At 39.5% G+C, this 25,790-nt stretch overlaps 1 protein-coding gene across 1 annotated transcript; it reads right to left on the bottom strand.

The window, feature by feature from the left end:
* Nucleotides 1-968: 968 nt before the first annotated feature.
* sv2ba (synaptic vesicle glycoprotein 2Ba) lies at nt 969-24,771 on the bottom strand. The gene is made up of 12 exons (XM_034148910.1): nt 24,288-24,771; nt 15,432-15,612; nt 13,493-13,644; nt 12,621-12,754; nt 10,636-10,725; nt 9,082-9,195; nt 8,047-8,135; nt 7,003-7,167; nt 5,600-5,733; nt 4,854-5,054; nt 3,749-3,908; nt 969-1,152 (listed from the first exon to the last, which is right to left on the bottom strand). The coding sequence occupies exons 1-12, from the start codon at nt 24,769-24,771 to the stop codon at nt 969-971; spliced, it is 2,088 nt and encodes a 695-aa protein (XP_034004801.1).
* Between the last annotated feature and the right edge of the window lie 1,019 nt (nt 24,772-25,790).

Genomic DNA, 25,790 nt, shown 5'->3' with positions numbered 1-25,790 from the left:
TTCTACGTTTTCACCACTCATAATCACAGCTCTACTTTAACAAACACACACAACGTGTTTTCGAGGGACAAGAAGGAGGAGAATCCAGTCCGCTGTTCCAATAAAATAAAAATAAATAACTCCTACATTTAATTAAATGGTCAATCCAGGTTTAAGTCTGAGCAACAACATGTGGACTAAAGAAGACTATACACACAGGACGGACAGAATAAATAACGTCTGGGTGAACAAAAGAGGTGTTTTCTCTGAATAACAACAGTGATATTGCTGCTGAGACTCGGCGAAAATACAACGGGATTCAAATCCAATTCGACTATAAGTCCTTCCTTTTTCTTATCCAGCGGGGGAATGAAATGAAAGCACAACATGGTAACATGAACTACATCACCTTTCAAGTACACACATCTCATATTCTGTTACACAAACCTCAAACAAAACACATGTTGCTACAGTGTGTGTGTGTGTGTGTGTGTGTGTGTGTGTGTGTGTGTGTGTGTGTGTGTGTGTGTGTGTGTGTGTGTGTGTGTGTGTGTGTGTGTGTGTGTGTGTGTGTGTGTGTGTGTGCATTATGTCAACAACTTTCCCATAACTGTATTAGGTTAGTTAAAAGCAATCATATTAAGTTGTACCTATTTAAATGATTGTTTTCAACTAACCTAATACAGTTATGTGGAGTTTGTTGACATAATACATTTAATTAAAATCAACGCTTCAGTTTTATCAGTGTGGAGGACGGAGAGTAAATGATACAAAGGAACCACTAGTTTTTTTTTAACAGGAGCCTGAGGAGCTCACAGAGGGAATAGAAAGCAACCACAGGTTCACGTAGGCAACCAGACAGGTTTTCAACATTTTTTAAAATTATAACACAGCAACCGCGTCTTTCCAATTCAGTTTAAGTTGATACACTTTCCCAAAAAGCTTTCCTCATAGCGATACAGCGGTGGATGCTGCAGGAGTTTGGCTGTTCACTGGAGGATTTTCTCCCGAGTTTCCGGCAGCTTCAGGGCGACCAAACCTCCGCAGACGAGCGAAGCGAAGGCCAAGAAGATCGGGACTATCTTCGTGATGCCGATGAATTTGGCGAAGATGAAGCTGGCGAGGATGGCGGCAAACTTACAGATCCCGTTCAGGATACCGAACGCCGTCCCTCTGCAGAGAAACAGAGAAATAAAACTGAGTGCCAGAGATGGTAAAAGTACACACATCCTTTACTCAAGTAGAAGTACAGATACTCGTGTTTAAAAATACTCTGGTAAAAGTAGAAGTACTGACTAAACTTCTTTACTCAAGTAAAGAAGTATGGGCTTTGAAATGTACTTCAGTAAAAAGTACCCATAACTAGCAGCTGTTTTAAAGAGTACCTGACCTCCCTTTATATTAATAGAACAATAATGTCATTGTTAGCTAATGAATGTTTCCATGCTGAACAACGGCAACATGACAACGTTTTCATTGGTCCCTCTTCTTTAGAGAAGACCAGGAAATGATGGATACACGGATCGTGTTCAAATCAATAGGCACGCAATGACTCTAAATAATAATGATCACGCCACCAAACACACATTCAAACTAAAGGAACCAGCCTGTTTGGAAAATGTAAGAAGTAGAAAGTTCAGGTATTTGTGTTCAACATGTAAGAAGTAGAAAGTACAGGTATTTGTGTTCAACATGTAAGAAGTAGAAAGTACAGGTATTTGTGTTCAACATGTAAGAAGTAGAAAGTACAGGTATTTGTGTTCAAAATGTAAGAAGTAGAAAGTACAGGTATTTGTGTTCAACATGTAAGAAGTAGAAAGTACAGGTATTTGGGTTCAACATGTAAGAAGTAGAAAGTACAGGTATTTGTGTTCAACATGTAAGAAGTAGAAAGTACAGGTATTTGTGTTCAACATGTAAGAAGTAGAAAGTACAGGTATTTGGGTTCAACATGTAAGAAGTAGAAAGTACAGGTATTTGTGTTCAACATGTAAGAAGTAGAAAGTACAGGTATTTTGTGTTCAACATGTAAGAAGTAGAAAGTACAGGTATTTGGGTTCAACATGTAAGAAGTAGAAAGTACAGGTATTTGTGTTCAACATGTAAGAAGTAGAAAGTACAGGTATTTGTGTTCAACATGTAAGAAGTAGAAAGTACAGGTATTTGGGTTCAACATGTAAGAAGTAGAAAGTACAGGTATTTGTGTTCAACATGTAAGAAGTAGAAAGTACAGGTATTTGGGTTCAACATGTAAGAAGTAGAAAGTACAGGTATTTGTGTTCAACATGTAAGAAGTAGAAAGTACAGGTATTTGTGTTCAACATGTAAGAAGTAGTAAGTACAGGTATTTGTGTTCAAAATGTAAGAAGTAGAAAGTACAGGTATTTGTGTTCAAAATGTAAGAAGTAGAAAGTACAGGTATTTGTGTTCAACATGTAAGAAGTAGAAAGTACAGGTATTTGGGTTCAACATGTAAGAAGTAGAAAGTACAGGTATTTGTGTTCAAAATGTAAGAAGTAGAAAGTACAGGTATTTGTGTTCAAAATGTAAGAAGTCAAAGTAAAAAGTCGTAAAAATAAGTAGTCGAGTAAAGTACTGATACCAGAAAAATGTACTTAAGTACAAGAAGAAGAACAGTAACAAAGTATTTGTACTCCACTACTTCCCACCTCTGCCGAGTGATGATTTCAACATGTTTTCACAGTGCAAGTCATTATTTCCCCCCTTGGTGCGAAAGATTGGCTATCAGACTCATGAATATAAAAAGATTATATTGCAAGAAAGGAAAAGTTCTAGGTGTGCTGGACGAAATGAATAAGCGCCTCGTATCAGATGACCTGTTGTCTTTGTCCAGTTGAATGAGATTTTCTTTTAAATTCTCAGCCAGGAGAAAGGGCAAAGTTTCCCTGGATCTTTGGTGCAAGAGGGTAAAGTTGGACCATAGAAAAAGAAGTATAAGTGACATTAAACTATTTGCCGTGTTGTTTGGTTGACAATGCATACTCTTTATACTCCTAAAACAACGCTAACTTGTATCAGTCATAACCAGCCACATGGCTTCAGATGTTAAACGGTTGTTTTTACGGTTGTTTCCTGTTTTTAGGTCACAGTTTATTATTTTTTACAAGCATTTATGTCTATTTTGACATGATTGCTTATATTTGTTCTGCTCTTATTTGATCTCTTTATGAAGCATCATGACTTTGAAAACTTTTTACAAACCATTCTCTTGTTAGCTGTACACGAATCACTGGTTTAGCTAACAGTTCAATATCAATTTTAAGCACATTTAAAACAACCTCAGTTGACCAAGGGAACAAATACAATATATACTGTAATAATACAATAGGAGTAAAATAATAAAACAATAATTAAAAACAAGATAAAAACATATAGAAATGTCAAAATGTGATGTTCAACTAGTATTAAGATTGAGATTGAGCTAACAGTTAATTAGCAGAAAACCATAGGGAAGTTGTAGAGACAATATTGGAGAAGATTGGACTGGATCTCTGGATCTAATAATGTTCGATACATGACGGTTTTTGCACTACTACTAAATACTGTAAATATTTACATTGTGACCATCTATGTTTCCTGTAATTATTGAATTGCTCTTTTTACCGCACTGTTAGTGTACAGTTTTATTATTTTTGTGCTGCTATGTTTATGGTATTTTTGTAACTTTGGCACAACAATTTCCTTCGGGATGAATAAAGTCCTATCTTATCTTATCTTATATTTTCCCGTTGGGATAGTTGTACATTACCTTTTGGCGGAGGGGTAGAGCTCCACAGAAATGACCTGTAAGCCGTTCCATGCCGCCACGCTGGTGCCGTAGAAGAGACACTGCCAACATATTACCGCTCCTTGACTGAAACTCAGCAGCAGCAAGAAGGTACAGGCGGCCGACGCCAACATAGAACCACCTGGAAACACAGATTCAGATTTTTGTCAAAAACAACACTTAAAAAAACCTCTAAAATGCTGCAGGAGTTAGCCCTGAAACCTGGAAATGTGATAGCACTTTAGCACGTTCTGTTCCCCCATCTGGAAGTGTGTTTGTTGTTGTCAGCCTGAAATAAGGCTAAAGAGATTGTCACATTTTTTTCTACTACATAAAGTTTGTCAGTAAATACCCCACTGTTGAATTTAAAAACGGAGTGAAAAAGTGTCTAAATGAGACGACTAAACGTCATCACGTCCAACATTAGCCGCCTTTAGCTTAGCGGAGGTGACGTGAAGTCATGTGACCGTGCTGTAGTTCCTTTATAGCCCAACATTAGCCACCTTTAGCTTAGCGGTGGTGACGTGAAGTCATGTGACCGTGCTGTAGTTCCTTTATAGCCCAACATTAGCCGCCTTTAGCTTAGCGGTGGTGACGTGAAGTCATGTGACCGTGCTGTAGTTCCTTTATAGCACAACATTAGCCACCTTTAGCTTAGCGGTGGTGACGTGAAGTCATGTGACCGTACTGTAGTTCCTTTTTAGCACAACATTAGCCACCTTTAGCTTAGCGGTGGTGAAATGAAGTCATGTGACGTGCTGTAGTTCCTTTATAGCCCAACATTAGCCACCTTTAGCTTAGCGGTGGTGAAATGAAGTCATGTGACGTGCTGTAGTTCCTTTATAGACCAACATTAGCCGCCTTTAGCTTAGCGGTAGTGACGTGAAGTCATGTGACCGTGCTGTAGTTCCTTTATAGCCCAACATTAGCTTTTTACTTCAATAATCATAAAGTGGTGTTAATATGTGGAGATTATCCGGTTTAACAGAAAGTGTAAGCGTCATAAATGTTCGACACAGAGCTTATTTTCTGAAAATCCCATTGCTTGCGATGCTAACTATAATGTGTTTCCACATGATGATCTCACCTATAATTCGGATCCTTCCTATCTTGTCCATGAACAAAGCAGAGAGGATGTTCCCCGGTAAGACGGCCAGACTCCCCAGGAAGCTGACCATATATATTATGATGTCGTTTTCCTCCAGGAAGTTCAGGTGGCAGCCTTTCTTCGGGTGGAGGAAGGTGGTGTTCTCCATCTTGCAATCTTTAAACTTCTCCTCCCAGAGGTCTGCAGAGAACACAGGGATGTTAAAGGATAACAATTTTTGATTTACATTGTAAACAAATGATTGTAACTCTTAGAGCTGGATGATTAACATATTTGCTAATTATTAATACCTTTTATTTTATTTCTCATTTATGGCAGCATTAAAGTTTCAATCTATATATTTTTTTTAATTTGAACTAAATCAACATTTCTGGCTGAAGCTGAAAGCAGCAAAGTTACTGAAATATTTTGTAACAAACTATCATCATAATATCCAGATTTATTTATCTCGCAACCGTGAGTTAAAACGTTTTTTTTAAATAAAATACTTCCAATGAATTGTGGATATTACCATTAACATTAACACATCAAAGCTATTTGTTTTGTTTCTCTAATATCAAATCAAACCAAACAAAGAACCCACTAAATGAATATTTTTCCATCCATTACCTTCAGTTAACTGTTCATTTTGTCTTTTATAAGTACATTTATTGAGACCTAAACTTTAAGAAATCCACGTAAAGTAAAAGTAATATTAAAATGTTTTTACTAATTCTGCATGGTACCTGTGTTATAGAAGACGGTGTTTTTGATGGTGCAGTTCTCAAAGAAGGTGTTGGTGGACCTGACATCCTCAAAGTAGCAGTTTTCAAACAGAGAATCCTCGAACTTCACCGACTTAATCTCAATGTTTGCAAACCTGAATGAAAGGAAAAGGAATCTCATCAAACATAAACCTAATGTGCAGGGGCGGTTCTAGGGGGGGGGGGGCAACCGGGGCCAGTGCCCCCGTAACACTGACCAGGGAACCCCCTGTGGCCCCCCTCCAAAAAAAAGGTTACAATATTACGATTTATTGGAACTAAATCAAATCATAGACCCGGATGTACAGTGGGGATTAAACTGTTCATTACCTTATAAAAGCACATTTTTAAATAAATTGTCACTTAAAGTTACTAAAACTAAATACTCTAAATGAAAAAAACTACTGAAACAAAGGACTGTAACTTAAATTTACTGAAACAAATACCTTTACAAAAACAAATACCAATTACTGTATTTTATGTTTATTTTACACAATTACTTTATACTGTCTTTGTCTTTTTAACCCACTTTTATTATGCCCCTCTCATGAAATAACTGGCCCCAGCCTGGCCCCCCCAGTAAAATTGGTCAAGAACCGCCACTGCTAAAGTGACTTTAAAGGTCTCCTATTATACAATTTTTAGGCATATATAGGTCTCAGATATATAAAAAAAACATGTCTTTGATGTGTTTTGCTAAAAAATACCAAACAGATCACCCATTCTAGCCATGCCTCATACTCCTCTATTTAAAATGCTGATTTTGTGTCCTTAGCTTTAAAAATATAAAATAAATAATAGGGGGTGGAGCCAATGCCTGCTCAGAATTCTACCGGCAGATTCCCAGCTAAATGCTGCCGTGATTAAACGCCATATCATGTTCCAAACCACATCAAGGATTATTTCTGAAACAGTATGGAGCTCAAACTCTTTCTCTCTCTCAGGTTTACCACAAGGTGAGTTCCTTTTTTTTATTTCCTGCTTTTTTACACATACTCTCTCCAGTACAGGTTAGCTCTGAGTGTTAGCGATGCTAATGTAAACAAAGACCATATTACGTCCAAAATACGTCAGGCATTGTTTCTGATAGCAACGTTTCTGATAGGGCCGTGGGTCTAAAGCCCGCCCACATTTCAGATATTACGTCATATCGGACGCAAATCTGGATCAGCTCCGTTGTACCCCCGTTTTTAAAAGATTTGGGTACGGAGGAAAAGAGAGAGGGTTTTATTTTCTGACACTTTGTGAGTTCCCTGACACACCGGGGACACATGTTTATGTAGAAAAGACATCAAAAAGTGCATTTCGCATGATAGGAGACCTTTAAAGAGCAAATGTAATATGAATATATGCAGTATGTTAGGGACGGAGAGTAGGAAACGTACTTGTCGTGGATGTACTCGCCCTCGCGGTGGATCTGGTTGACTAAAGAGAAGTTGAAGTGGAAGCGTTCGACTCGTTCTCGGTGAAACACTCGGACCTTGGACTCGTACTCCTCGTACTGCATGTATTTGATCATATCAGGAAACCACACTCCCAGCCCGTGGTAGCTGAAGCACAGAGAAACATATGTAAACAGACTAAATAAACCTTCATATATACACTTTTACACTTCTATACTTAAGCAAAATAAACAAAAACAATATTAAAATCTAGATATTATCAAGTGAGAAAACCTCTTTTTGTGATTTGGACATTTTACATTTCCAGTGACAGTATAAGAATATCCACCCATATACTTAAAATACATAATTTGAATGAATATCCACTCGTAGGGATGTAAATGTATTATATTACGATATGTATGCCTCAAATCTCAACGATATAGTGCATATTATATTATATTGTATAGGTAGTATCATGGTAAGGGTTGACGGTTATCATGCTGTGCTCATTTGCTCAGTATTTCTTATAACTGACTTATAACTGGGATTTGAAGTTGAAGGTACACATGTTGTAAGGTCCTAGCCAGCAAGTTATTTTTTTGTTATCATTCTGATGATATTCCTATTTTGTTTCTCACCTCTCCTCTCATTTCAGTGTCACCACTTCCTTCCTGTGATTGAACCCCACCTGTGTAACCATCCTTAGTCTCACCTGTGTCCCGTTATCATCCCTCCCCGTCTGTATTTAGTCTGTGTTCACATTCCCCTCAGTGCCAGTTCATCTTTGTTCTTTCAAGCTTTCCAGCAGTATTTTTTTCTAGTATTTAGCTTCCACGTGTACCTGACCCTGTTCCGGCCTAATCCTCGCCTGTTTTGGTTTCCTTCCTGATTGACCTACCGTGTACCGAACCTTTGCTTGTATAGACCTTCTTTGTAACCAAAGCCTCTGTCCCTAAGTCGTGCTATTGAGTCCTCTACTTGTGTTCACTCAGTCGTTACACATGTGGATTATTTATAGTCATATGACGTGTTTTAAAGAGCTACCTGAAGGCCAGGCAGAACCAGACGATGAGCAGGAAGAGGCCCTGCAGCCGGAGCTCAGCGGCAGAGAGCGACATGATGTTAGCCATCACCTGAAACACACACACAGGTAGATATGGTACGTCTGCAGAACTACACATGCAGTTTAAGTCATGCAGAGTCATAACATGATAAAATACAAAGACCTACACTTATAATTATTCTGTTTGACTTATATTATGCTATTGGGTACCAGTCCCTAACAAAATCGTCAAGACTTCCTTTTAACACATTGGATAACGGTTTTTCAAATGATGCTCAAATATAATTACACTATTTGTGTAATATTGTGAGGTGTGCATTTACATGTGTCTGTGTTCAAAATAAGAGTCTAATCCCAGAACTAAATGATATGGATTTAGTGGTATATCTATCCCAAATACCTTCTGGGAAAAGGTTAAAATTAGGGCGCAACCACATCCCAGGATAATATTTACATAGATGGGATCACAAGTATTATGTAGATACAAGTACGTGTTATAATCTAGGAATGATGTGCAGACCTAAATAAACTTGATTCTGATATACTTGGAGTAGCTGGGGTAATTATTTTAGGGATTGACCACATAAAATGCTCCATAGTTTTTCTCTTCACTGTACATTTTACATTTATGTATTCAGTCTAATATTTAATATTCCTTCTGTCACATACTTATGTAAATATAATACCTTGCTTTATATGTTGTTATTGTTAATTTGTAAATTCAACATGTATATTTTCTACTTTCTTGTTTATTTCTTGTCTTTTAATTTGTATTGTACAAGGCCATGTCTTTTCATGCTGCTGCAACACAAACATTTCGCAAATTGGGATCAATAAAGTTGTATCTTATCTTATCTTATCTTATCTTATCTTATCTTATCTTAAGATGACTGTCTACACCTCAGCTTGTTTTACATTTCAAGCATCATGAAGAGCACATAGGATCATAAATACATAAAGTAGATCGCATGTGTTATGTCGATACAAGTAAGTGTTATAATGTATGATGTGCAGACCTGCTGCAGCATGGTCATGTGACGGACGGTCCAGCGCTGGAAAGCCGTCCCCGTGTCGCTCTGGATCTCGATGAAATCGTCCTCCTCAGTCTGTGGAGTCTTGATGTTGGTCGCCTTCACAAAAAAGAGAGGAGTTTGGATATGAACACAGTAATAACCTCCCGGTATGTCGACATAAATGCTTATATTTATTCTTCTTTTATTCTGTCTCTTTATGAAGCTTTCATTTCTAGTACAAAGGTTCATCATTTTTTTTCAGTCCAACACGATAAATAATACGTTATTGTGAGATAAAGTCGGGCATTTGAACTTTATATATGAACTATTTTAGATTAAGAAATTAGAGTTTTGGAAAAATAAATAGTCTTTTACTATCATGTGACTGAGAGAGAGGGAACGTCATGTGACTGAGAGAGAGGGAACGTCATGTGACTGAGAGAGAGGGAACGTCATGTGACTGAGAGAGGGAACGTCATGTGACTGAGAGAGAGGGAACATCATGTGACTGAGAGAGAGGGAACGTCATGTGACTGAGAGAGAGGGAACGTCATGTGACTGAGAGAGAGGGAACGTCATGTGACTGAGAGAGAGCGAACGTCATGTGACTGAGAGAGAGGGAACGTCATGTGACTGAGAGAGAGGGAACGTCATGTGACTGAGAGAGAGGGAACGTCATGTGACTGAGGAGAGGGGAACGTCATGTGACTGAGAGAGAGGGAACATCATGTGACTGAGAGAGAGGGAACGTCATGTGACTGAGAGAGAGGGAACGTCATGTGACTGAGAGAGGGAACGTCATGTGACTGAGAGAGAGGGAACATCATGTGACTGAGAGAGAGGGAACGTCATGTGACTGAGAGAGAGGGAACATCATGTGACTGAGCGAGAGGGAACGTCATGTGACTGAGAGAGAGGGAACGTCATGTGACTGAGAGAGAGGGAACGTCATGTGACTGAGAGAGAGGGAACGTCATGTGACTGAGAGAGAGGGAACGTCATGTGACTGAGAGAGAGGGAACGTCATGTGACTGAGAGAGAGGGAACGTCATGTGACTGAGAGAGAGGGAACGTCATGTGACTGAGAGAGAGGGAACGTCATGTGACTGAGAAAGAGGGAACGTCATGTGACTGAGAGAGAGGGAACGTCATGTGACTGAGAGAGAGGGAACGTCATGTGACTGAGCGAGAGGGAACGTCATGTGACTGAGAGAGAGGGAACAAGGTTCATGCCAACCTCTTTCATTTATAATGCTATTATTGGGTACCAGTCCCTAAACATATCTTCAAGACATTGAATAACAGTAGATTGAGGCTTTGATTGCTTTTAAATTGTCTATTGTTTTTTACTTGCACTTGTTTTATGGTGTGTGAGCTGAGCTGTGTGATGTTACTTGTGTTTACTGTACAGCACTCTGGTCTGGAGGTTTGAAAGTTCTTTATAAATAAAGGTGTATTGTATTGTATTGTAACAAAAGAACAAATCATTAAATATATAGATTTTAAACCGGTTTGATGAAAATCTGAAAAGGAAAATAAATCTATTAAAAGTCTTACAGTGAAAACTCTCTCTGGTTCCCCCTTTGCCTTCCAGTTGGTGTCGTGAACTCGTCTGAGAACCATCCACGCTTCATCATGTCGAGCAGCCTGAAACACAAACAAATAAACACGTTTTTATTTAGCTTTGGATGTGGAAGAAGTACTCAGATCTTGTTCTTGAGTAAAAGTAGAAGTACTCAGATATTGTACTTGAGTAAAAGTACTCAGATCTTGTACTTGATTAAAAGTGGAAGTACTCAGATCTAGTACTTGAGTAAAGGAAGAAGTACTCAGATCTTGTACTTGAGTAAAAGTAGAAGTACCAGAGTGTAGGAATACTCTGTTACAGTAAAAGTCCTGCATTCAAAATGTTCCTCAAGTAAAAGCAGAAAAGTATTATCATCAAAATATAGTGAAAGTAGCGACAGTAAAAGTAGTCATTGTGCAGATTGGTCCATTTCAGAATAATATATATGATATGTTTTATAATGATTGATCATGAAAGTGTTCTCAAAGCTGGTAAAGGTGCAGCTAGTTTGAATGACTTTGTATACTGCAGGGTAGCTTGTGCATTTACTCCAGGTGGAACTAAAGTCTGATTTAACACTTGATTATATTTCACATCATTCATCCACATCTGTGAAGTCACTAAAGGTATTAAATACATGTAGTGGAGGAAAAGTACACCATTTACCTCTGAACTGTAGTGGAGTAGAAGTACAAAGTAGCATAAGATGGAAATACTCAAGTAAAGTGACAGTATGTCAAATTGTACTTAAGTAAATGTACTGAGTTACTTCCCACCTCAGCTGTTCTTCCCAAAAACACTAAAACCAGTTGAGTAACAATGTTCCCATGAGGTCAGCTGCCTCTTATCAGATGGGAAAATGTGTGATAATTTTGGTGTGTGTGTGTGTGTGTGTGTGTGTGTGTGTGTGTGTGTGTGTGTGTGTGTGTGTGTGTGTGTGTGTGTGAACATGTTGGAGCAGTCACATACAAACATAATACCACATGTGGTCAGAGGTCTTTGTCCTGGAGGAGAAACGTTGGGTGGGTGGTGGCGCCTTAGCAGCCTGTCGCTAACTTAGCACAGCAGTGGTATGTTGCTGAGGATGACTCAGCATAACCAATGTTTAACACTCATATATAGTCTAGTTGCCACCGTGTTAAACCCCGGAAATGTTGAGTACCCCAAGATTTGCACAATTAGCATAAATTGTGGGCAATAGTTGAAAATGGCTTGGTCGATTTCAACAATTGAGGAGTGGTTTTGGGGGTTATTGAGGATGCTGAATCCATTTCTGACGTTTTAAGGATCAGAAATTGCCATATTATTACCAGAAAGTGGCCATATTTGTCCTCTCGGTGGACTGATTTTTCCTACCATGAGCAGTGTTGCAACCATTGGAGAGAGCACAAGATGGAAATTATTTTCTCTACTGTGAACAACCTTTTTTGAAAAAATAAGCAATCTGTCCAATCCAAATGATCCAGAATCCACTAAAATCTCAAAATAGACACAACATTTATAAAAATTAGTCCACAAATATGGCAATTTTCTGATTAAAACTGCCACTACGGATCCTGAAATTGTCAGAAACTGATTGAGAATCCTAAATAACCCCAAACACTACTCCAAAATTGTCCAAATCGGCCAAGCCACGTCCAAACTATTGTCCACATACTGTAGGCTATAATGGTAATTCATGTTAATTAACGCAACTTGTGCTAATAGTGCATATTGCCCAACAAATGCAAGATATAATCCGGTGGTGAGCTGGGGACCCGTACTATACATTTCTAACATAAAACTTTGGGGTACTCAACATTTCTGGGTTGACAACAAGACTCTGAGCTGTCAACTAGACTTACAGTATAATGCATATTAGGATAGAAACGCTACATGTTATTGTGTTTGATGTTAATCTTGCTTTCAGTTTTTATGTTTTGCAGACAATAAAACCACTTGTTATTTGAATTAATTTGGAGACATTGGCTCTGACCTCCAGAAGGAAACGAGGGCTCTCCGGCATGAAGATGACTCCGATGAGAGCAGCCAACGCAGGGAAGAGACACACGAAGATGAATAATCTCCAACTGTGGATCTGGATCTCTGTCCCGATGGCGAATCCCCAACCTGGAAAACAATCAGGAGAAGAGTCTTAAAGAGGCCCTATTCTGCTTCTTGGGGTTTTCCCTTTCCTGTAGTTTGTTCGATAGGTTTTTGTGCATGTTCAAAGTATGCGCTTTGAAATGTACTTCAGTAAAAAGTACCCATAACTAGCAGCTGTTTTAAAGAGTACCTGACCTCCCTTTATATTAATAGAACAATAATGTCATTGTTAGCTAATGAATGTTTCCATGCTGAACAACGGCAACATGACAACGTTTTCATTGGTCCCTCTTCTTTAGAGAAGACCAGGAAATGATGGATACACGGATCGTGTTCAAATCAATAGGCACGCAATGACTCTAAATAATAATGATCACGCCACCAAACACACATTCAAACTAAAGGAACCAGTCTGTTTGGAAAATGTAAGAAGTAGAAAGTACAGGTATTTGGGTTCAACATGTAAGAAGTAGAAAGTACAGGTATTTGTGTTCAACATGTAAGAAGTAGAAAGTACAGGTATTTGTGTTCAAAATGTAAGAAGTAGAAAGTAAAAAGTTGTCAGAAATATAAGTAGTGGAGTAAAGTACTGATACCATAAACATGTACTTAAGTACAGTAACGTAGTATTTGTACTCTACTACTTCCCACCTCTGTTTAATAGTGTTTGTGTGTGTGTGTGTGTGTGTGTGTGTGTGTGTGTGTGTGTGTGTGTGTGTGTGTGTGTGTGTGTGTGTGTGTGTGTGTGTGTGTGTGTGTTACCGTAGTGTGGGATGATTCCCCAGGCGGTGAAAGAGGCGTAAAGCCCCCCCAACATCCAGAACATGCAGAGCCAGCTCAGATGTTCTCCACGTTTATCCATCTGCAGGAACTCAGTGAAGTAGGTGTAAACGATCGGGATGGAGCCGCCAATTCTGGGGAGGAAACGCAAATATAAATCTCTAAAAAAACACTTAATTGTTTGAGGATTTAGTGGATCGTTTCCTGTGGTATCTGGCATTTGCAAAGTGCATTTACGTTGAAAAAGCGCTCAGAGGAAAACTGTGTTTTTAACCTTCAACAATCAACTTTAGGTGAATAATGGTGCATAAAGAAGGAAATATGTCAAACATTATTTGAAGTTACTGTTGGGTTCATAAACATATTTGGGTCATTTTAGGATGATATCTTTTTGTTTGTTTATGTTGTAGCTTAGACCCTACATTGCATTCCTTTTTATGGACGATGCACGTTTGTTACTTCTGAATTGAATGTGCATTGTGTGCTTTGTTATTGTTCAAATACATGTTTGTTCTTTCTCAACATTTATTGGACCTGAACTCCTGACCCAGCTTTCTTTTTTACAGATATTGTGTTTAAAAAATGATAGGGACAAATGTGGCTATTTTAAAAAGCTAGCTAGTGTAAAGGACACCTATGGGAAATTGACATGTAACCTATTGTATAATATACGTGCTGTCATTGTTAGCCCATTGTTCTGTTGACTTCACCTGGACCTCACTACTTCTGATATCTAGCAATACAGCAAATATGGCTGCTATTTGTCCAGTTTTGGAGAAATCTATGAAGAAAAATGGATCCAAGAGAGAAATCAAATGATGTTTAACTTCAAGACAATCATGTGTGCCTGCTCCCTGTGTTTAGTGAAGAAACATGGGGACAGTTAATGACTATCATGGGCCTCAGAAACAGTTTTTATTTTGACAACTTGTTATTCTTTGGCTCAGCAAAAACATCCATTTTGCATGTCTAGGTACACTCAGGCTGTTATCATTATCAAAGTGTGTTTGAAGCTAAGAGCAACATCAATCTGTGCACAGCAACAGTTTCACCCCGAGGTGTTCGAGACAGCAGGAAGTCTGCAATAAAAAGCTCACATGAAAAACAAGAGCATTGTTCATTAATTGGTGTGATAATGAACAGCACTAATAGAGTAAATACACAGACATCTCCTGTTGTGAGGCATATGTAAATGTGATTTATATTTTAAGGAAAACTAATTGATTCAGCGTCCTCTCTTGACGCCAGACTCTTCGTGGAAGTGCTCCCTATTGGTATATTCCCAAAGATATTGAAGTTATTTTGTATATTGATTGTTGTGCTTTTATCTTAATGTGTGCACATGTGTAAATGTGTCTGTTGATTGTGTATATATAGGATATACATATTTTATACATATTTTTATATATATTTGTATTTTTGTATTCAGGATAGTGGGAAACGGTATTTCGTTCTCTCTGTCTTTACACACAAACTGAAAGATTGACTTTGACTTTCATTACTAATCAAATTTTAAATGTCAGGCGTCTTATTTTGGAACAAATATCATCAAATGCGAATACGGGGATTGGCTTTTCCCGTCAAACTAAAGGATCAATTATGGAAAATGACAGTTATTATAAAAACAACTCTGGCGGTAAATGTAGATGTGCTTTTCCCGTCAAAATGTGACAAACTAAAAGGATTAATTATGGAAAAGGACAGTTATTATAACAAAAACTCTGGGCAGCTTGCACAATTAGCATAGGTTGATGGCTAGACCTATTTGGACCAGTTTGAAGATGTTTTGGGGGTAAGTGGGGATTCTGAATCAATTTTCTGACATTTTCAGGATCCTAAGTTGCAGTTTTAACCAGAAAATGTCCCTACTTGTGCTCCCAGTGGACTGATTTTTATATTAATGTAAAATGTGCCGTCTCACCCGAAGCCGGAGCAGATCCTGAAGAAGAGGAAGAAGCCGTAGCCCTGCGCGAAGCAGGAGAGGAAGGAGAAGACCAGGTCGATGCTCAGGACGTAGATCAGACACTTCCTCCTCCCCATCTTATCACTCAGACCCCCCCACACCAACGCCCCCACCATCATCGCCACGTACACCAGCAGACCTGCAAGAAAACACACAAACACAAACCTCATTATACAGTGGGAGGAATTTGACATTTTACACTCAAAGGACAAGTTACATTTTCACTCCAATTGGAACGAATAGGCCATTGTTGGTAGAAGCACTGTACGTACTTCACTTAAGTTAAAGTGAAAATACTATGGACTTAAAGGGGCTCTATTATGTTGATGTTCAGGTCTATGTCAGTATTTAGTGTCTCTACTTTAAAGAGTCCTCTCCTGCTAATGTTCAGGTGTATATCAGTATTTAGTGTCTCTACTTTAAAGAGTCCTCTCCTGCTGATGTTCAGGTGTATATCAGTATGTAGTGTCTCTACTTTAAAGAGTCCTCTCCTGCTGATGATCAGGTGTATATCAGTATGTAGTATCTCTACTTTAAAGAGTCCTCTCCTGCTGATGTTCAGGTGTATATCAGTATGTAGTGTCTCTACTTTAAAGAGTCCTCTCCTGCTGATGTTCAGGTGTATATCAGTATGTAGTATCTCTACTTTAAAGAGTCCTCTCCTGCTGATGTTCAGGTGTATATCAGTATGTAGTGTCTCTACTTTAAAGAGTCCTCTCCTGCTGATGTTCAGGTGTATATCAGTATGTAGTGTCTCTACTTTAAAGAGTCCTCTCCTGCTGATGTTCAGGTGTATATCAGTATGTAGTGTCTCTACTTTAAAGAGCCCTCTCCTGTTTAAAGAGTAAAAAATGAGTCCTGATTTCCACAAGGGGGCTCTCTTTACCCTTGTATGAGTTCAGAGGTTTAGAGAAACAATAATAAAACCCTCTCAGCTGGAAGTCACTGCGATGCTCTGATAATCTGGATATTCATAATGATGTACGGAAAACAATAAATCCACTTTTGCCTGATAATAGCATTCCCAGAAAAGCTGAGTCATAAAGGTCATTGAATGCATCACTTCCTCAATATTTTACCTTTCAAATCTGACATTTTGTTTTGTTTATCAATGCAAAATGGGTTTCTTCTCGCCATTTCATCTGCCTATTTCTGCTCTGAGTGACAGCGAGGTGGAGCCTTTTCCCAGCATGCACCAGGCAGAAAGTCCACTTTGGCATTTCATTTAATAGTGAAGCTACAGCTTTTACCAGCCTCCTACTGCGCTGCCCATTACTGCTGCGAAGAGATAACAATAATTATGTTCCTCCTGTTTTGAACGACTCTCCGGGAGAGAGAGGCGCTCGGTGTCAGGATTTAAAACCTACAACCTGGGCACTTCTCTTCTCCGTGTAGTTTTAAATCTTTACCTGCTGCCTGCTCCGTGTTTTTACTACACAGCCCTAATTACAGCAGGAATAAGCTGCTTAACGGCACGAGGAGCCATAGTGTTCACCTTGTGGATTACTCAACTATCCAAACATGCCAAGAGACCGATAAGAACACCTGGAAATAAAGCTTCAAGGCTAATATGTCACCTCTTATCTTGGCCAAGTTGTTGCTTAAGGCAATGTGCATGCTTTTAAGGTGCAAACATGGACAGTTTGACAGGATGGCCTTGTGATTGGACAGCCTGTCCTTCAGGTGGAGGATCAAACTCTGCAGAAACAAGCCGCCATGCAGCTGCTAGTGTCCTTGAGAACAGGGAAGACAACGAATCCCTGCAGGGGAAATGGGGATTTTGTCATTTCTTTCTTTCTGAAAGCATTGTAAGTGGACATCTGGATAAAGAGATAATGACTCGGGAGAATAAATAACGTCACGCACTGGAGTAGCATGCCTTCCACAACAGTACAATATCTACCGTGTGCATTATCAAAATAAATTAGGCTTTTCTAGATGACTTTTCTAGAGTGTTATGAACACTGAGCAATGGACATCCTGCACAGGTTAAACCAAAAGAGCTTGATTACACTTAATTGAAACTCTGGTGCATTTTTCCAATCGTTCTGCTTTTCTTTGGTTGACTATTGATTGATTTAGTAGCAATTCAATGAGTTTCAAGTGTTGGTCTGCAGCCTGAACCATCTGTTCATAAATTCAAAATGAAGAAACCATATTTTGAATGTTGTTACAAATTAAACGAACGTTATCAGTGGGTAATCCTAGTATTATGATGTGTCGTAACTGCTTCTACTATGTTTTAAAGCAACGTTGAAACTAAAAAACATCTCAAAACTGAAGGAATCTTAACATTTTGTCCGTGTTGAAATAAGGGAAAGTGAAACGTAATGTTGGAAACACAAAGACAGCAACACTGACCTCCTGTCTTACATTTCTCTGTTTTGTGTCCAACGCTTCGCCCATAACATCCTCCTATCATGGAGTTTGTTGCTCTTTATACCACATCAACTCACTTGTATCTTTGCTCTTGTCCTAACAACAGCAGCTAGAGGTCTATGTTATCTTTTGTATTGCTATTTTCAATGATCAATTGTGATACAATTATAAAACCGAGTGCATACTTACACTAAATCTATGACGCTCCACTGATAATGCTAATTTAATTGGCCGATATGTGGTGTCTTATTCTACGTTAGCTTGCTAATATCGAGAAACTGAATGTGGTATACATGTGACCTTACAGTTGATAAAAAGTATATTTTTTAATGACATTCAACAAAAATGACACCAAATATCTCAAAAATACAAAATATTGTGTCAATAAATCTAGACTAAGTTGTAATTTGATGTTTGTTACGATATTACCCTCTCACTCTAAACTACTAGAATGCTACTAACTCTTAAACGTATATCTGCACTCATAAAAAAACTAAAATCTCTATACATTAATTAAACGTGTTATATCTGTTCTTGCTTCTCATTAGTCCGCATTAAAGGACGTTATAGCAATATAATATACACTGCTTTAGTTTAAATAAAGCAACCGGGTTTAGCAAATGAGCCATTTGAAACTAGCTAGGTTTTAAGACTTAGGAAGAGCTTCAAACACCTTGACCTAGGACAAGCTAGCGCAAACAAATCCAGAGATCAAAGTCGGATACACCAGAGGAGATGTATTTTTTACATGTCATGCAACAGTAAAAGTAGTTTGTTTAGAGTACATCAAAGAAAGAAATCTCTACAAACCTTTAAAAAGTCAAAGTTAATCAAACGGAAAAAGACGTCAAACAAAACTGGACATCTTATTTGATTGTCTTCATGTTAAACACCAAATATATGTTTGACTGTCCCTTTAATAGTAGCAGGGAAACATCATAAAACCATCTTGTATTTTATGAAAGACCTTTTTAATTGCAAGTTTAGCAAATCCTTGAGAGAACTCGTTAAATATCTGCAACTACACGCAGCCTGATATTTAAAAACTGCCTGAACTTCCTCTTCTTTGTCCCCAGAGTCTCCCACTATACGCCTCTTTCATTTTCACCCTGAAGGATAAACAATTACACCACCTTCAAGGCCCACAATTATTCCTCCTCTTTTTAACAAAAGTTTTGGAAGTCTATCTGCTTTCAAAGACTACGGTTAAGATTGAAAACATTTCTGCTCCTGTGAGTCTGTTAACACTTTGCTAGCATGCTTACGTTAGCATTTAGCTCTAAGAATTGCTGTAGGACGGGTTAGGGTTGAACTATTACATCTTCAGAACAATACTGGTTAAAATTAACAGCCTTTCTCTGTTTGCAAAATATCTTATTTTCCAGATTGTTATTTCATTTTGGAACAAATAGCCTACAATTCGCACCACATGTATCCAGTTTCCCCCTTTCTCTCCGTTTGCTGTCACTTACCCAGCATTCCTCAGAATGTCAGAGTTTTAAAGGTCCCCTATTACACTGTTTTACATCAATATATCACAGGTCTCAGATATATTCAGAGCCTGTCTCTGATTGGCTGAAACACCAAACAGATCATTGCAGCATCCCATAATCCCCTCTGTTTCAGCCCTGTTTCAAAAGTGCTGATTCTCTGTCTGTTACTTCAGATGAAAATAAGGAGCCCCTCCCCACGCCCCTCTGAGAGAGATTTGGTTACAAAGAACTCAATGGTGCTCTAGGAGGAGATTCAGGTGATAAGGGGGGGGGGGGGGGGGGGGGGGGGTTACCCTGGTTGCTGATTGGCTAATGGTTACACAAGACAAAAAATCGTTATGACATCACAAAGTGGCCAAAATCTGATCAGCTCATTTTCAGACAGGTTTTTATAAAAATGGATCAGGACAAAAAGAGAGAGAATCTTTGTTCCTGAAACTTTCAGAGTCTCTTTACACAGAGGGGACACATGTTGATGAAGAAGAGACATGAAGAAGAGGGGACACATGTTGATGTAGAAGAGACATAAGAAAGTAGAAGAGACATGAAGAAGAGGGGACACATGTTGATGTAGAAGAGACATGAAGAAGAGGGGACACATGTTGATGTAGAAGAGACATGAAGAAGAGGGGACACATGTTGATGTAGAAGAGACATGAAGAAGAGGGGACACATGTTGATGTAGAAGAGACATGAAGAAGAGGGGACACATGTTGATGAAGAAGAGACATGAAGAAGAGGGGACACATGTTGATGTAGAAGAGACATGAAGAAGAGGGGACACATGTTGATGTAGAAGAGACATGAAGAAGAGGGGACACATGTTGATGTAGAAGAGACATGAAGAAGAGGGGACACATGTTGATGTAGAAGAGACATGAAGAAGAGGGGACACATGTTGATGAAGAAGAGACATGAAGAAGAGGGGACACATGCTGATGTAGAAGAGACATGAAGAAGAGGGGACACATGTTGATGTAGAAGAGACATGAAGAAGAGGGGACACATGTTGATGTAGAAGAGACATGAAGAAGAGGGGACACATGTTGATGTAGAAGAGACATGAAGAAGAGGGGACACATGTTGATGTAGAAGAGACATGAGGAAGAGGGGACACATGTTGATGTAGAAGAGACATGAAGAAGAGGGGACACATGTTGATGTAGAAGAGACATGAAGAAGAGGGGACACATGTTGATGTAGAAGAGACATGAAGAAGAGGGGACACATGTTGATGAAGAAGAGAGAGACATGAAGAAGAGGGGACACATGTTGATGTAGAAGAGACATGAACAAGTGGATTTTGCACAATAGGTGACCTTTAACAAACGTGTTGGGAGTCTGTCTGCTTTCCAAGACTAAGGTTAAGAGTGAAAACATTTCTGCTCCGGTGAGTCTGTTGAACAGAGCATGAGTGTGAATCAAAAAGGATCATTCTGCAGATCTACTTCATATTCTCAGCCAACGATCAGTGCTCCCCCTTCCCGCTCTGCACAAACACACCCTGTGATTTCATTTTCTCTGTCCTTTTCTCCTGATACACCCTGTCAGAGGCCTGAAGGCTCTCTGACTGCTGCAACATGCTCCATATTAGCCCGGGAACACACACCGAATACAATCACCACCGGGATCCTCATCAATCTCTCGCAAAGCCTCATCCCAGGAGCCCGTTGTTACGATGAAATGAGCGAATGTGCAATCTGCCACATCGCCTGGCTACACACGAAGCCTGGGAAATAAGGTGAGGGGCTTTAATTTGCAGCATGGTTGTCTGCACAGAAAGTCAGTAGCTTTCAAGGTGCATTTCCCACTAAGTTGACTCCTTGCTGCATACAGATTTCAGTGTTTACTGCACGGAAGAAACTGAAACGTTGACTTTAATTACGTGTTTTCTGTCAACAGATTTCACATAACTGTAATCAACATTTTGAAAGAGCCATGCAAGCTACAAAGTGGGGAATTTAGTTTTAATAGTAATTAAGTTTGAACTTGTTTATATTTTTTGTATGGGTAATGGTTTGTATTATTGTTATATATTGTTGTGTGATCGTAGTTGGTTGGTTTGTATGGGTCACATGGTTGTGGGCGGCACTCATAGGGATTATGCACTGACAAAATTAGACGTTGACTTTAATGAAATGTATTTTGTCATCAGATTTCAAACACTACACCTGTAGAAGAGCGGGTGAGATGACTGCAAACTTTACTATTGCTAGGGTTATTAATTCATCTTTGTCAACATTGTAATAAGTTGATTACTCATTCAATTACATTTTGATCTCAGCAATAAATGTTTTGTTAGCGTGAAAGATAAGTACAACCAGGCCCAACCTGATTTAATTTGTTTCCTTAAGTTTGTCACAAACTTGGAAACACAAGGTATTGGACTCAAATGCACGACCCAGGAGACAGAGGTAAAGTATGAGTAAGATACTTTATTTCCGAAGAACAGGATAATAAATAAGGATCGACACTCTTGATGAGGTGACAAAAAAGGTTCAAAAGGCACAAAAGAAAATCGCTCACTAAGTGAGGAAAAAACTTACAAAATAATTCCAGAGCATAAATCAGGCTTGAGACAAGGTGAGTAATCGCAGGCAGGCTGACTGCATCGGGACAGGACAAGACGAACTGACACAAAACACGGGGAGACTGGGGAATTTAAACAGGAGGTAACTAGGCACAGGTGGAAACAATCAGGGGCGGGGCTGGCGCTGATGAGAGCGGGAGACACACACAAGGGTAGGGAGTCAAGGAACCTGGAATGAAGCATAACAGGTGAGTGTCAAAATAAAACAGGAAGTGGGAGACAATACGAAAATTAACCAAACATGAAACAAGACTAAACTCAACACTTTTGACGGGACACAACAAAGTTGCTATAACTGCTTATGGTTTCTTAATACACAATATACTCAACATTGATTATATGTTAAAAGCAGCTGCCCATTCCTATGTGTGGCATGACCCGGATTAGGGTCCTCTCGGGCTTAACAGGTTAACATATTTGAACAATTAGCATGTGGTGTTGTGTGCCTAAAGTCAACTTCCAGACGGTTGTGGCACCAACGCCAAGCCTCACTATCCAGTAACTGCATATGGTGGTTCCACTATGGACCATCTTTTAGGATTCACACTGTTGGCTATGTTCACATTTTTAGCATTTGCCCAAAAAAGAGCCAAGCTTTTTCCCCATAATTTGTTCCAGGGGCTGGGGGGTATTTCTGCCTGACTCACTGTTCTGAAACCATGAGCCAACAAGAAAAGCCAAATGCAGCATTTTGTTTCTGCAAAGCACTACAGCCAATCATCTCTCTGATGGGGTTCATCCTCACTGGATAGATTGGATCATTAGAGTTACCAAAAGGGTGTATATCCATTTATAGGACATTTGTTTTAGCCTTCACGCTAACTAAATAGTTGGAGTGATGGCAATGCTTGTCAGTCACTTAGTTCACCAAAGTCCAGAGTGAAATATATCGGCAATATTAAATGGATTGTTGTGAAATTGTGTAAAGACATTCATGGTAACGAGAGGATAAATTCTGTAAACCTTGGCTATCCCCTGAAATGTCCTGTCGCGCCATCTTGCCGTTAACATTTCTTAACTATCGGTTGGATTACAATGAACTCTGATATAGAAATCCATGTTCCCCAGTTTGAAATACATCTCAAATCATCCTATAACTTTACCCCTTACACCATCGTCAGTCAAAATGTACTTTACTTTGGTTAATAAACTGCACAATAAATGACATTCCCATCCTATTAGGGATTACTTTTGGTTTGGTTATTACTAGCAAGTATTAGCATGCTAACAAGCTAAACTTAGATAATGAACATGGTTTTCATCATACAACACTTAGCTAGCATGCTTACGTTAGCATTTAGCTCGAATAATTGCTTGAGGACGGGTTAGGGTTAGGGTTAGCATAACTGTAGTCTTGTATTATTGTTTCCCCTTTTTGCATTAACTATTACATCTTCAGAACAATACTGGTTGAAATTAACAATCTTTCTCTGTTTGCGAAATATCTTTTTTTCAAGATTATCATTTCATTTAGGCACAAATACAATTCCCACCACAAACATCACGTTTTCCCACCTTCCCTCCCTTTGATTCCAAAAAGATTAAAAAGTGTTATGGTCATATGCACATGAGCTACAGCCTGGATGTGGATCATTCCAATTTACATGATAAATAGTTCATAGCATCACAATTAATAAGTAAATAAATAATCAAGGTAAAAAACCTAACAAGAATTTAAAAGTTTGAGTGCAGAGGGGATGACTGATTTTGAAAAGCGATTTGTCTTAAGAGCAGGTAGAGCATATCTACGCCCTGATGGCAACAGATGAAATCAATCTGCAAGAACATGACCTGGAGAGGCCAGTATGCTCTCTGCTCTCAGCAGAATCGGCTGGTTACAAAAGGAGTTTAAGTCTCTCTTATGGGATAAAACTGTCCCTGAGTCTGGTGGTTTTACTCCGGTATCTACAAATACAATTCGCACCACATACATCAAGTTTTTTCCCCACCTTCCCTCCTGTTGCTGTCAATTACCCAGCATCCTTTTGTCAGAGTTGGATATGCACATGTCCTTCTCAGCACTTTTGTATTTCTATTTGTATTCCACACACTATCTTGTCTTCTCATTTTGCTGTAACTCCATCATATACAATGTTGTTGTTTAATCTGTAAAGCCCACTGAGACCAACTTTTTTTGTGATATTGGGCTATACAAATAAAGTTTGATTTAGTTTGATTTATTGCTGTCACTTACCCAGCAGTTGGATATACACATGTCAGGACAAATTACCATTTAAGTAACAAGTGGGTATTTCTTTTAGTAATAACCTCCATTCAGTGACATTTTAGTGACTTTCCATCGCACCACATGCATCAAGTTTCCCCACCTTCCCTCCCTTTGCTGTCACTTACCCAGCATCCCTTTGTCAGAGTTGGATATGCACATGTCCTTCTCAGCGCTGGGCAGCACGAAGCCCACCACGAAGCCGTCCACGCCGTCAGCCATCAGCGCCAGACCCAGCACGGCGAACAGCATCCACTGGAATCGCCCGTGGCCACAATCCTCCATCAGGGTTTCGTATTGCTCCGGCAGGTTGTCTTCCTCCTCCTCTTGCTGTGCAGCCTGGCGAGCTTTCCTCCTGGCCTCCAACCGAGCCGCCCTCCGAGCCTCCTTGATCTCATCGGGATGGGGAACGCCTTGATACTCGCCCTCGTACATCTGCTCGTCATCGTCCGCGCCCTCGGTGGCGTCGCTTCGAGCGTCTTCTTCCTGAGGAGGGTAGTCCGCCTGGTAAGGGTAGCCATCTTGACCTCCTCCTCCTCCTCCTCCTTCCTGGGTGTAGGTGCCACCTCCTGTCCCCTGCTGGGTCAGATTGTTGTGATAGGGGTCATCCATGGTTCCTGCTTGGTGTTAGCAAAGCAGGACTGACTTTTCCCGGTAGCCGTGGTACTCTAAGAAAAGCTCAAGTTGTAACCTATAATGGCATAATCCTCCCAAGGAGCCGTAAATTCCTCTCAGTGCTGCTGCAGGTGAGATCTTCTGAGGAGCGTAAGTCTCGACTTTAAGTCCTCAACGGCTGCGTCGAAAGACTTTTACCTTCGTTGATGTGCACAGTGCTGCATGCTGAACCTGAAACACACAATGCACATCACACATTATCTGTCAGGAGAGAAGAAATCACTTGTGGAGCAGAGACATCACCATGCAACGCCTCCTTCGGGACAGAAGTCATAATTACTGTCTCGACGGGATTCACAACAAAGCTTTAGGAGTATGACCTTTGACTCTCTTTGGCGAAATCCTCTAAAAGATGGAGAAAATATGCACGGGATTTGCCTTAAATATGTTGTGCCATTGTAGATGAGCAAGACATTCTTTATTGCTTTTAATTTAACTTCTGTTCATCTAGCTTTTTGCTGCTTAACTTTACTTCCCTATACTATCAATCCAATCCATGTTATGATGTGTATAACTTCTTGTAAAGGACTTTAGGTCATACATAAATGCAGGATTGTATTTAAATCAGAAATTCAAAGGGACATTATACAGGACAAATCAGTGCAGGACTCCCAGCATGCCTTGCAGGCTGCGTGTCCTTCCTCACTAGCAGATAATCTCATTGTCCCTACGCTCAGATGCTGTGACGCCATTTTGATCCGTCACACAGCGCTGTGCAGCAACGACACGTTCAGATCTGTCTTTATTTGTGTGGAGACCGGAGGCTCCAACAGGACGACAATAACACAAATGACTTTGCATATTAGGAACATCGCTGGCTGCTTTGCGCTGACATCATTAGATGATTGCACGCTGATGTCAGTCTTACAAATCAAACATTGTTCAACCTGAGGCTGGATCTTCTGTTTTATACAGATTGCAAAAAGGAGACATATGATAATGAAGCTGCATCGATG

The sequence above is a fragment of the Trematomus bernacchii genome, unplaced genomic scaffold (assembly GCF_902827165.1).
Source record: "Trematomus bernacchii unplaced genomic scaffold, fTreBer1.1, whole genome shotgun sequence".
NCBI lineage: Eukaryota > Metazoa > Chordata > Actinopteri > Perciformes > Nototheniidae > Trematomus > Trematomus bernacchii.
This window is presented reverse-complemented; position numbering and strand designations above follow the sequence as displayed.